Below are 12,961 nucleotides of genomic sequence, written 5' to 3' on the forward strand. Positions count from 1 at the left end.
AAATACATATTCCAAACCTAAAAAATGTGTTGTATCCTATTAGAGCATGCCTATGCAGAAAAGCAACAAATCAAGGTAAAGAAAAACAGGGGAAAGAAACAGATCATATAGACAGGAAACTTCAACACTTTCTTCATACTGAGATTATATATATATATATCTTCCTTTTTTGCAGAAAGAAGCAGCGAATGGGGTGGATTGCCATGAAGCAGATGACAACTTAATTCCTACACCAATACAAATATCTTACAATACGTCTACTCACGCTACTGATACACTGTCAACCACCATTGATGAAAGACTTTGAAGGCATATACTCTCCGTCTGACGAAGACTCGGAGATGCTGTATTGTAGTCTTCGTTCAACTGGAGCTCCAAAGTAGCTCGAATTCGCCTGTCGGTGTCCATTTTGCTGATATGATATCACCATCCCCTGCTGATGGTAATTGGGATATTGATCCACCATGTCACCTGCAAATTATTCTTACATTACTGCTAGTCTTATTGATGCAGGGTAGCATGATGAAAGAATGCATGTTGTTTTGACTCTTTAATACCAGGAACAAGTCTACTTAAATCTGTTGATTCGACAAACGAATACCAGAATTATGATTTCAATATTTTGTTGATTCTAGCGAATACCAATGAATTGTAAATAAGACTAGTTGTCTCTTAATTATATATGCAATCAATAACTCCAACTACCCTCAAGGGGTTACAACCTTAAATAGTATGAAATTTCAACCCTAAAATAACTTAAAAGGGAATGAAATCATAAAATTACAACAAATGCCAAACATAAAAGCAAAAGACAGAAATAATAGAAAATTATGAATTTGCAGGGTCCTAATGATGGAACTTGAAGAACGCGTCGTTTGGAGTCAACCGTACAATTTTCAACCCAATCCGACACCGTTAACAATTGCCTTAATGATCGTTATGTCCCAATTTCCCACCCGCTCATATGAAAAACGCTCCAGCTAAGCGATTTGCATCACTTATCCGGCGTAATGCGAATTTTTGTGTGTGTGTGTTTTGAATGCATTACACCAACAATGTATGAGCATATATACCTTGTGTTAGCAGAGCAGTTTCATTGAAAAGTCCTTCTACCTCCTCCAATGTATGCCAATTTGTGCATGCTTCCCTTACCATTGATTGAATATAGGTCTGAAATTTGCAGAGGAACCTCTTGAGTGGTTTATCAACACAGAAGAGGGGAAAAAAACTGTTCAATTCAATGCATTTGACAAATATGGGAAAAGAGATTTCATACCCTAATATTGTTGGTTAGATCGCTAGTGAAGTACATTTGACCTTCAATCACAGCCCTGACAACTTCACAGATAGGGTTCAAGATGATGGTGCAATTGTGTCCTTTGTAAATATAGTGTTTGTTGCCCATTACACATGTTCTTGCATGCTTCATTGTCACTTCCCATATTTTATCAGACATCCCACCTAAGATCTGCAAATAATAAAAAAATATATATATATATAAATTTGACAATCAAGAACATATGTATTGTTTAACTGGGATAACCCAGTTGGTTATCGGCTTCGGCCAAAGGCCTATGTCTGCGGGATTTCCGTGGTTCAATCCCCAGTGAGATCTATCCACATTCGATTTCGCGTTGAGTTTCGGTCAACTTATCTATCGGCAAGTTGTGCGTGCGGCATGTTTGGCCTGAGTGATCAACGCCCAACTTTATTGTATAAAGACAAATTTACTGGTGTCGTTGTCGTTAACCAAAAAAAAAATTTGTTTAGATGGAGATAAAAGCTTCAAGTTACTTAAATACGTACCTTCCTAAGCTTTGATGGATTAACAGTGGACAGCTTCAAGAAGTCTTGGACTGTTTTGATGCCCTCAGAAGCTAACTTCTTATGAAATGCACCTTCTTTTCCTATCTTTTCCAGTCTCCATACTTTATCTTCCAAACTTGGTGGATGATGCTTTTTGTACACTGTATTAGTTTACCAATTTGAGGAAATAATTAGTACTAGTCAATCAATCCTTTGTGATCACTACCCAATTAACAATAGAAAAGCTCAATGACTAACAAATTAATTTTTGTTTAAGAATAAGCTCCCCAAAAAAATAATAATAATTGAATCAATATTAATTTAAACTGAAAAATATCTTACAAGCATCATAATTAGGTCAGATTGAAACCATTTGTGATAAGGTCAAAATTGAATTTCAATGTCCAAATAAAAAAAAAATACTAATCAAATGTATTGACCAAGACCACATTTAGCCAGCTGTATGTGAAAAGTATATAAAATTTAATACGATAGACCGAAGAAGAGAAAGAGAGCAAGAGAACATGAGACACAGAAGAATTGGACCGTCCAATTTGTTTAACAATATGAGACTCACTCTCTTTTTTTAATTTCTAAAGACAGATCGGACGGTTGCATTGGAAACTGGCAGTTTCCACTGCAGGTACCCCATTCGATACATGTGTGGTTTAAACACTTGTGCTTTGGTTGTTGGTCGGGTCCCACATATATATATATATATATATATATATATATATATATATATATATATATATATGTTGTTCGGTTCATATAAAAATAAATAAGAAGAGACAATAAGAAGAGTGAGAAACCTTTTAGTTGATTGACTGAAAGTCAATTTCTATTTTTAATCTGATAGCATCATGTGAAAGGGAGATCACGATGTAATGTCTTTCTCTCATGGTCCCAATAGAGCCCTAAAGGACAACCCTTACCTAAGGCAGTAGATCTCGAGAATGAATATTATGTAATTTATAAATACCTTGGAGGTTAAAGAATTTATATGAAAATTAACAATATAAATAGGATTGAGAGTACTAAAAGAAAAGGATTGAAGGTGCGAAACCGGTGCACTATGAATGAATATTATGTAATTTACAAATATCTTTGGAGAGAGTTGGATGATTTAAGAATTTATGTGGAATTGAACGATTTAAATAGGATTGAAGGTGCAAACGATGCAGTATACACTGAAAAATTACGTTTTTTGTGGTAGTTTTTGGTATAGGTAAGCGGGAGTGGGGGTTTGAACTTAAGTACTACCTAATTCGAATATATGTCTTAACCATCTTGGCTGAAGGGTTATTGATTATTCTCAAAATTACACTATTGGCAAAGCACAAAAACATCTACCAAACTATGACAAACTATTGGCTTATCTCATCACTCTTATGATATTATTTTGAAAAGACAACTTTGATATGCTATCAAAACCAAGTCTTATCCTTTCACCTACTATATATGTATTTTTAATGTAGGATGAGAGAGTATCATAAATATATTATATGGTCTAACTACGTTAGCAAACCCTATATGATTATGAATTAGAAAGACTGAAGTGTATATATATATATACAGAATGAATATACGTATGATGATGTGAGATAAAGGATGAAATAAACTTACACTCTCCGCGATGATCTTTGACAACAAAAGCTTCAGTCATGGCTTCTCGAATCCGAACACCATCAGGATTAGTACTCCCCAGAGCCACTCTAGCTCCAATCCTGAACCTTCTGCTCCGAATCCAGCTCGAATTATCGGTGAACTCGAAATCGCCAATACTAGCAACCCCATCTCTCATTGTGACAATCAAGCAATCCCCAGCCAACAAAGGCCTCTTCCCTGTCCTTTCCTTCAAAACATTGTTATCAAAGTCTTGACTTGTCCAAATCTGGCTATCTCCACTAGGGAAGTCCCCATCAAGAACAACAATCTCTATTTTGATAGGGTAAGGTAGTGTAGTTGGAAGCATTTGGTTATGGCATCCTGTACTTAGTTTTTCTACAAGAAGGATTTGAAGGGGACAGTTATCGGTATCGACTACTTTGCTTCCTGTGAAGATTGGGAGTGTTAGGGTTTTGGGAAAAACAAGTTGTAGAGTTGAAGGTTCGAGTGCTTGGATTCTATTGGAAGGTTGCCTAGTGAGGGTTGCCCTGGAGCATCTTTTGAGTGTCTTCTCAACTTCCTCACCCACCTTGAAAAAGAAGAAATATGGGTTAATATATACGAAAATGATAAAGATCCCAGTAGTTGGCATCTCAGTTATCCCAACTGAGTTGGACGCACTAGATCCAAGTGGATTTGTGTGCTCCACATATCCGACATTCAACAGCTGCGATAACTAGGATACTGGGATCCTATCATAACTCTTATATATACATATATGTGTGTGTGTATGAATGAATGAAGAAATGATAGGTTTTAGGAGCATCACATGTACATACCACTCTTTTAAGCATTGGTTCTAAGATCATACACAAGTTCTGTATGGAATTTGCCACAACAGCTTGTCCTACAACACTATAAACAAATCATAATAATATAATTAACCGCATGACTTATATGAAAGGAAAAAAGAAAACCCTAATTGAATACAAAAGAAATTATGAATTTAAACTTACGAAGCTAAAGAGGGTCGACTTCTGATCCGTCTTCCTGTTGGTGAATCCGGGTCGGAGGTAGAATCATCAAAGAAGCGTTTGGCGGCCATAGATTAGCTCTAGAGAGAGAGGGAGAGAGAGATGGCTTGGAATTGGGCTTGCAATGTGTATATAAAGGGTATTAAAAAATGGACTTAGTTGACAAAAATAATGTGAATAAAGAAGCTTCATAGAACCATAAAGGAAATAACAAGGCAAGAAGCAAGTAACTAGCTAGTGTAGTGACTTATGTGCGAGGATGATGTAATGACTTTGACGTCAACCAAAGTTTTGCTACAAGTCAACCATATATATTTATATTCTCCAACTAGATTGTTTCTATATAAATACACATACATTACAAGTGTATGTTTGTAGATATATTGTTGGGGCAAAATACGGTCGATGTACCTGTAGGTACCTTGACGGTCAACGTATGTGTACTCACTTCCACAACTCCACAAGATCATGATTTCTAGTGGGGGAGGCAGAAATATTTCTTGAAATAAATATACAATATCTTAACGTTGAGTATTGATCCATATGTTGACCATATTTCGCCCCAATATAAATAGGTTTTTTTTAATAATGAGGAATTTGAGTTTTTGTCCCATATAAATATCGAATATAATTGGATTGTTCCACGCTTCCAAACACTTTGGCATGTGTAAGGAGTTGAATATATGATTTTTTTTCAGGTGGAATAATTCATATCCAACCAACCACTAATTCAAATGATCAAGGGCCTCAAATGAATGAAAATTTGGAAATCGGTCAAGAATTTCATTTCCAAGAAGGATCTAAGTTGCTGTGGGGGACTTGCTTGTGGGTCCAAGTAGGATTTTTCCACACTTCCTTCTATTGCCCAAGTGCACTTTCTAGTGAGAAAAGAGGGTGACGGGTATATTCTTAATCATGCTATGACAATTGCATGGAAAGTACATATATTACTATTGCATATATATATATAAAACAAGGAATTCCTATGCGGATCACCTTTTGAGTTGTAAACAAGTGGGGCTTGACGTTTCATTTCTCAACACTCTCAAAAGTGTTATATATATATATATATATATATATATATATATATATATATTTATATATATATTTTGATGGCTATGAACGAATTCTTCTAATTGAAGGATCCAAGTTTAACTCTCCATATCGACACCTTCTTATTTGCCAACCTATTTAAAAAGCAATGGGACAATTCAAGAACACGGAGTTCGAGAAAATGACAAGCGGGGTCAAGAGTATCTAATTAATTATATTAGGGAGAAGTATCAAAAAAGTACATCTACTTTACAAAATGATTCAACTAAGCCCTTTTACTTTTTCGGGTCATTCAAAGTAGATTTTACGGGTCATTCAAATAGAGGGGTTTGAATGACCCTAAAACAAAAAATAAAAAGACTCACTTGAACCATTTTGCAAAGTAGACGGTTTTTTTCGATACTTTTTCCCATTATATTACAATGAAGGGTACGTAGAACAAGCGGGGTCACTTCCAGGTTGGTGGGTCGATGTCAATTATCAAATAATGATAGTATGGGACCAAGAGATCAAGTTAAGGCCCCATGCAAGATCTTTAATTTATTTGATGTTGTTTTTGTTTCTTTTGTTGATGTTTGAAGGCTAATTACAATGATTTTGACCAAATCAATCAATCCATACATTATCTTTTATAATTTTTCAAAAATTATAAAATTCCAATTGTGATTCTCTTAATATATAGTATTACAATAGATAACTGTCAAATTTGATTCAACATATATATATTGATGTTCAAGTTCAGTCTCCAGTAGTAGTATATATTAATATAAATTAATTAATAAGCAATTAACCATTGAACAATATGATTAAAAGTAATACATTATCAAACAAGTGCATATATAAAAATAAAATTAAATATTTCATAAGGAAAAATTAATTTATTTTCCCATATCAAAAAATTGAAAGAATGTTACAAATATGACTTATATAAATAAAGTTTTAGATTCCCGTAAAAGTTATTATTAAAAAATCAATTTTAGGACTCCTTTTGGATAATTCGCGTATTGGTTAAATTTTTATTTTTATTTATCTATAAACAAAGTATTTTATTTTCTTTAAATTTTTTATTATAAAACCGGTTCTTTACCAGTTTTTGATCGGCACGACACAATTCGACATTTTAGATTGATTCATACTGATTAGTGGTCTGGTACCCATTGAGCCGGTACATATCGATTGGTATTTAAAACATTGATAAAATGAGTGAAAAAACATTACAGGAGAGCTTCCAATTGTTCCAAATTTATTGATGAGCAAGTAGTTAATGAATGGTAAAAAAAAAAAAAACCATCTATGTAAAATTACCAAATTAATTGGAATTGAAAACTTAAAAGTTCATGACTTTTGGGGCAAACCTGAGCAATCTATCCAAAGCATTAGGCAAGAACTTCCTTGCAAACAAGAAGCAAACATTGGTTGTATTCCCATTATACTCACATTGATTACCAAACCTTAGTCTCTGCAAAAACTTACTATTAACTTCTCTTCTTTGAAACCTTTTTGGGTGGGGTCCACCCTTTGACCAGTCAACCCAAGTCAAGCTTCTCTCTGAATTCATCCTCCACCGCCCGATTTGAAGAAATGTTGGCAGGTAATGTTCATCACCATAACATGATCCCCTGCAGAATTTCCTGAATAGAGAGTAGTAAATCTGGTCCGAGATCACCTCGACGGCGAGTTCCCGGTCCATTTCAAACCATTGCGAGCCTTTTCGCCAGTCGGAGAGGCGTATGAAGGGTAACATTTGGCGGTTGTATCGGCCTCGGCCCACCGGACCTGGCAGATCGTAGGACTCGACGTAGGTCTCGGTGGAGTTGATTAGGTAGTTGTAGATTGTGGGGAAGTTGAAGAGTGGAATGCATGACTCTGAAAGAAGGACGAAGCGTTGGTTCGAGAAGTCGAGCAAGGCGTTCGTCAATAGCCGGCGCTCCGCCTCCACCATTGTGAAGCTTCCCCAACGAACATCCTGCATTTTGAGAGTTCCATATCAATGCATCAACATTTTGTTTTTCTTTTTTATGTAGATTCTTTGTGTATAAAAAGTTGGGTCTATTGTCAAAAAGACGCACGATGTATTCGAATAACCTAATCGAGTAGTATATTAGCACTTCTCACACAAGATGACGTGTTTTCTAAGTTTAAAAATCAATGACGACAATGTATGAAGAATAAAATAAATTCGTGCGGATCCAGTTAAATACCACATCGGTTGGGTACCACCAAACCATGTGGTATATATGGATGTCTATATCCTTACCATACTTAGAGGCCTTCTTGAGGTCAAGTATCATTAAGTGAAAAGGCCTAAGAACAATAAAGTCGTGCGGATCCGATGTTTTCATAGGAAACAATGAACCCAAAGCCGTGCGAGCCCAATGTGTTCTACGTGAACCAATGATCTCAAAGCGAACAATATATTTGATTTGAGTAGGATTGAGATTTTCAACATGCCCATGCTCTAGAGCAGAAAATATCCTTGCCCATGCTCTAGAGCGGAAAATATCCTTAATGTGTTTAGGTTTAGATTTCCAACCCCTATTTGATTGAAGGGTCCATTTTATAGTCCACTCCGCTACAACCCTATATTGTCCCCAATTTTAGCCACCAAACCATATGACACGTGAAATATTCATTGATTATGGACATAAATATGAGACTCACTAAACATCCAACATGCATGCCACAGGATTAGAGTTAAAATGGGGTAAGAAATTTGGGCACGAAGCATTGATGTTAAAACTATTTTTTCTTCTTTTTCCACATGAAGGAAAGGAATTAATGGAGAAAAGTGAGGTTGTGACAGTAAGAATGTGGAGGATATTCTATCTAGTCTCGTTTATAAAGGAGTAGAATCAAAGCAATCATGAAGAAACTATCCAAAAAAATTCTGGAAATTCGATTTTTTTGACATATAATTGTGGGTTTTGAATATTTCCACTTTTTCAGTGAAATATATATGTGTGTGTGTGTATATATAGACAATAATAATTAATTAATAATTTCCAAAAAAGTGTTGGATTACTAACCTTACTAGGGATCCTCCTTCCATAAAAGACAGAATTCTGTGGCACATATGTTTCATTGAAGGAAGGATTTGAATGGACATATATGGAGTACAACCCTTCATGTCCTTCAAAGAGTTTTTCCCATAAAGGGGCCAATGGAAGAGACCATCTTGTCAAAAACAAAAATGCAACCTTTGGTACTCTATTGAATGGATAGATAGTTCTTTTAGGAACCATTGATGCCCTCCACAACAACTCCTCATCTCCCATATCATGCATAACCTTGGATGGATTCAAGAACTCACTCAAACCAATATCACGAACCACCGGCCGCGGAGGAGGTGGTGGTGGTGCAGGAGGAGGGGATGAATTGATTGATCTTGGGTTTGTTGAGAGCATGGAGAATTGTTGGTTGAGTAAGAAAGTGAAGGACATGTCTTTGACATATAAACCAAAGGTGATGCCAAGGACTCCTCCACAACCAAAGAGAAGAAAATATGACATGATGTGGTGGAGTTGCATTCTAGGGTAATGTTGATGATGTTCTTGTTCTTGTTGATGGGTTTTGATTGTTTGTGAGCGTTATGAAGGTTTTTTTTGGTGTTGAAGGTTGGAAAAACGTTTCTTTTGGAGGTTTTAATGGCCTTGTTTATGAAGAGAATGGGTGATTTGAGAAATGAAAGTTATGTTTGGAGTTTTTAATGGGTTATGTTTGAAATCGTTCATATAATTTATGAACAAAACTCAACTAATTAATTTATAAATTTCACCACCACTTAGGGTAAAAAAATCGTTGAGGCATGAAGAGATCTATAATATTACCAAATATAGTTGCTTGATTATTTGAACGATTTTTTTTTTTTGCTCGAAATAATTTGTGCAAATTTTCAATTAATTTGATTCCATTAATACCTATATTAGTTAACATATTTATTTAAATAATTAGCTAAGAAAGAAGGAGTTGACCATAATTCATTAACATCATTAGTACTTTTCTTTTAATAACACAACAAACTATAATAACTCATGAGCTCACATAATAACTTGCAAACTAAACGTATTAGACAAGTACATGGTAATTTCATGTACGAGTCTCGTAAGTATCAAACTCACGATCTCTATTAGGCTAGAAGTTGATTCATAAACATCATTATTACTTAGAACATGTTTTGGAGTAAATGACACTATTATAATTTTTCATATCTTGCATGATTAATTTGTTTCAAGTAAATTACATCATCTGACTGTGGATTCTCACGGTTCCAACCCAAATGGGCTCTAGTCTTATTGGACCCAAGTTTGGGCCTAAATTGCTTGAGCCCATGCCCAACTTCCCCTTGACCCGACTTTCGATTTTTCTCGAGCGCAGCAAGTGCTGTTTGGATGAGAAGAAACCGAGAGGAAAGTAGAAGGAAAAAGGCACAATTCCAGTCTTCTTTGGACAGAATCACTGTCCCTATTTGATTCAGTGCCGATAACTGGAATCTTCTCTGATGCTATAGTTGGATCTTCAATAATATTCTTAAACAGGTAACTCTTTTTGTCCTTCATTCCCATGTTTATCTGTGAAATTCACATTTTGGGTTGGTGTTTTTCTTTGGATATATGATTTTTCAAGATTAATTTTTTTTATTTACTTAATGTGCTTGTATAGCCCAAAATGTTTGAAAATGCTTAACTACGTGTCATACATCCCACATCGGAAAGATGTGGCTCAGTGAAATGCAATATAAGATTGGACAATCCTAACATTGATAAGTCGGTTTTCAAGTGATTAGTGAGTAGTTGAGATTGGGCAAAAATGAGCTTTTAGCTCCGATACCAATTGTCATGGACCTAATTGAAAATATGTGCAACATCAAATCGTATGAACTCTCGAAGTTCTGTGTTTGATTTTTGTTGGTAGAAATACCCTTGTCGCTATTCATTGAGTTTTGATCCAATTTATTTTATTGAATGTCCAAAAGAGCAAACTTGTATGGAGTCGTTATCGGTTTTAAAAAAAATAAATTTATCATCACTTGAATTATTGCAACAAATTCTGTCCACAAAAACGTGTTCTTCATTCCTACGCAAACCAGGAGGTATCAAAGATGAATTGAACCATAGAAATGAAAGAGATTGCGTTTTCTTCTACTCATACTAAGACTCCAAGCTACTAGAAAGTACAAAGGAGGATTCTTGAAACAAATGGCTCAAACATTGGAGGCTGCAGCAAGAGCAGGAAATATTGATGCTTTGTATGAATCCATTCGAGAAGATGCCTATTTATTGGATAAAATCGACAAGGTTCCTTTTGTTGATACTCCTTTACACATAGCTGCATCAGCAGGGCATACAGAGTTTGCTTTGGAGATGATGAGATTAAAGCCATCTTTTTCCAGGAAGCTAAACCAATATGGTTTTAGTCCCATTCACCTTGGTTTGCAAAATGAGCACTATGAACTTGTGATTCATCTTATAGAGGTCGATAAGGACCTCGTTCGCGTCCAAAGAAGGGGAGGCATAACCCCTTTGCATTATGCAGCAGAAAATGGATTACTGGATCTTCTGTTCAAGTTTCTAATGACTTGTCCAGCATCTATCGAAGATGTAACGATTCAGAAAGAAACTGCTCTGCATCTTGCTGTGAAAAACAACATGTTGGAGGCCGTCAAACTCTTACTAGGATGGCTTTCCTATGTCAACAAGAAAATGATTGCTGAGTGGCCTGACATAGAAGGCAACACAATTTTGCATATTGCAGCATCTTATGGCAACATACAGGCATGTCCTGATCGAAAAACACAAACTTTTTTTTAATCAATTCGTTGTTTTCTAGGAGGTTAATCATAAATCTCAGATATTGTTTCTATTGTAATGTAGCTGGTGAGGCTGTTGATTAATAAAGTTGATACAAGATCCAAGAATTCAGCAGGTTTGACACCCGGAGACATATTAAAAGGGAGAAATCCAAATGAAGAAGAGCTGAAGGATCTGCTACACTCTGCAGGCGACTCGGGTGCATTTTGGCCACTTTATTTTCTGACCCTTTATGTGAACAGATTGATATCCAGGATCATGAAGTGGGTTTTACGTATGAGATACAAGAAACCAGCCAAATTGTCAAATGAGCAACGCAGTGCAACACTGGTGGTGGCTGTATTAGTTGCAACAGCCACTTATCAAGCTATGCTTACTCCCCCCGCCAGAGATTGGTTCAAAGACGACAATAAGGCTGCCAAATCAACAATGGAACAGCAAATAGCACCAGCCCCCTTTGTCCCAAGCATTGACGTACGGTTATATGATTTTTATTTTGTTCTATGGATGCTTTTCTCAAGCTTTAATACTGCAGCCTTCTTTACTTCAGTGGTAGAGATTCTTCATCTTCTCCCACGCAGTGTTGGTTTGCGTATGTGGCTTGCTTCTTGTCTTCTTGTAGTTTGCTATCTGCTTGCAATGATACCCATATGTGGATTTGCCTATGTGGAGTTTGTTATCCCTATAACTCTTTTTGTCTGGATAGTATTTTCATTCATAAGAGGTCGTTTGAAAGTAGTATCAGTCACAGTCCTGATCAACTCTTTTTTGAAATACTACTGAAGAAGCTATATATAGTCCTACCATGTGTGTTGCCCATGTAGTGAAACATATATGCTTGTTTGTATAGATGTAGTGAAACATATATGCTTGTTTCTTATTGTTTCACTTTTACATTACAATGTAAAGAGTAAATTCATATCCGTGCTTTCCAAAACACATGTACGCGATTCTTCAAATCTTCTAACAGTTGCTTAAATTGATTGATCAGTCAGATGAAAGTCTTAATTCATTGAAAAATTGAACTTGATTTGAGTTGGTCTCGGTAAAAATGTCAAGAGTTTGATAGGATATTATCAAACTTTTAGCTTTATTTCATTATTGCAATGTATTATTAGAGTAAATGATACTTTCTGTTGTTGTGATTGCTGAACCGACTCGGTTTTTAGCCAAGTTCATCTGGCTTTACAAAATGACCATTATGGACTGGTTCTTCGACATGTACAGGTCAATAGGAAGCTCATTCGTGTCCAAGGAAGGGGGGGAGTAACGTTATACAGGAGGGTTGAAAGGTTTTGTCGCTCCTACAAACCCAGAAAGCAGATAAGTTTGTGCATATCGGTAACAATTGTACACACATTATTTTCAATTCACATTACTACGTTTCCCCCACAAAACTAGAAATAGGTTCGATTAACATATCATATAATCAAGGACATCACCATCTGATGCATAAGAGTGAAAGCACATGCCAATCTCAGTTAATAGCGTTGAGACACTAATGAACAACTGAACATGGAATGCGATGATGATTATAGTTCTCTCCGGTAATGAAACAATTCAATAATTGGAAGGAGTAAAGAGACCAAAACAAGCTCAAAGTCACCTAGATGAATACAAGGCATAAAACTTAGGAAGAGTTCAATATCAATT

General features: G+C 35.8%; 3 protein-coding genes across 5 annotated transcripts; 1 reads left to right on the forward strand and 2 right to left on the reverse strand.

The window, feature by feature from the left end:
- Positions 1–108: 108 nt before the first annotated feature.
- Positions 109–4,561, reverse strand: LOC119986706 (protein SAR DEFICIENT 1). Its single transcript, XM_038831369.1, has 7 exons — positions 4,431–4,561; positions 4,254–4,329; positions 3,433–4,003; positions 1,807–1,967; positions 1,277–1,468; positions 1,074–1,170; positions 109–471 (listed from the first exon to the last, which is right to left on the reverse strand). The coding sequence occupies exons 1-7, from the start codon at positions 4,517–4,519 to the stop codon at positions 281–283; spliced, it is 1,377 nt and encodes a 458-aa protein (XP_038687297.1). The 5' UTR covers positions 4,520–4,561; the 3' UTR covers positions 109–280.
- A 2,267-nt stretch (positions 4,562–6,828) lies between these two features.
- Positions 6,829–8,941, reverse strand: LOC119986983 (glycosyltransferase BC10-like). Its single transcript, XM_038831668.1, has 2 exons — positions 8,528–8,941; positions 6,829–7,467 (listed from the first exon to the last, which is right to left on the reverse strand). Exons 1-2 carry the CDS (start codon positions 8,939–8,941, stop codon positions 6,829–6,831), a joined length of 1,053 nt encoding a protein of 350 aa, XP_038687596.1.
- Positions 8,942–9,897: 956 nt separating this feature from the next.
- LOC119986729 (ankyrin repeat-containing protein BDA1-like) lies at positions 9,898–12,895 on the forward strand. 3 transcript variants are annotated; one of them, XM_038831408.1, is made up of 3 exons: positions 9,898–11,272; positions 11,372–11,782; positions 12,536–12,895. In XM_038831408.1, the coding sequence occupies exons 1-3, from the start codon at positions 10,697–10,699 to the stop codon at positions 12,707–12,709; spliced, it is 1,161 nt and encodes a 386-aa protein (XP_038687336.1). In that variant the 5' UTR covers positions 9,898–10,696; the 3' UTR covers positions 12,710–12,895. The 3 variants fall into 3 exon arrangements, with proteins under 3 accessions (XP_038687336.1, XP_038687334.1, XP_038687335.1); XM_038831407.1 differs by lacking the exon at positions 12,536–12,895 and having other exon boundaries at positions 9,928–10,036; positions 10,588–11,272; positions 11,372–12,505; XM_038831406.1 differs by lacking the exon at positions 12,536–12,895 and having other exon boundaries at positions 11,372–12,505.
- The last annotated feature ends 66 nt before the right edge of the window (positions 12,896–12,961 follow it).

The sequence above is a fragment of the Tripterygium wilfordii genome, chromosome 20 (genome assembly GCF_013401445.1).
Source record: "Tripterygium wilfordii isolate XIE 37 chromosome 20, ASM1340144v1, whole genome shotgun sequence".
In the NCBI taxonomy this organism is placed as follows: Eukaryota; Viridiplantae; Streptophyta; class Magnoliopsida; order Celastrales; family Celastraceae; genus Tripterygium; species Tripterygium wilfordii.

What these genes read in the sequence shown, in the direction of transcription:
- LOC119986706 (XM_038831369.1), bottom strand. Translation starts at nt 4,519, where the DNA reads ATGGCCGCCAAACGCTTCTTTGATGATTCTACCTCCGACCCGGATTCA. An exon ending in CAAAGATCATCGCGGAGAGT is followed by an intron (nt 1,968 to 3,432) that starts GTAAGTTTATTT and finishes AAACTAATACAG; the next exon opens with TGTACAAAAAGCATCATCCA. An exon ending in AACTGCTCTGCTAACACAAG is followed by an intron (nt 472 to 1,073) that starts GTATATATGCTC and finishes AATAATTTGCAG; the next exon opens with GTGACATGGTGGATCAATAT.
- LOC119986729 (XM_038831406.1), top strand. Translation starts at nt 10,697, where the DNA reads ATGGCTCAAACATTGGAGGCTGCAGCAAGAGCAGGAAATATTGATGCT. An exon ending in CATCTTATGGCAACATACAG is followed by an intron (nt 11,273 to 11,371) that starts GCATGTCCTGAT and finishes ATTGTAATGTAG; the next exon opens with CTGGTGAGGCTGTTGATTAA.
- LOC119986983 (XM_038831668.1), bottom strand. Translation starts at nt 8,941, where the DNA reads ATGTCCTTCACTTTCTTACTCAACCAACAATTCTCCATGCTCTCAACA. An exon ending in GAAGGAGGATCCCTAGTAAG is followed by an intron (nt 7,468 to 8,527) that starts GTTAGTAATCCA and finishes CTCAAAATGCAG; the next exon opens with GATGTTCGTTGGGGAAGCTT.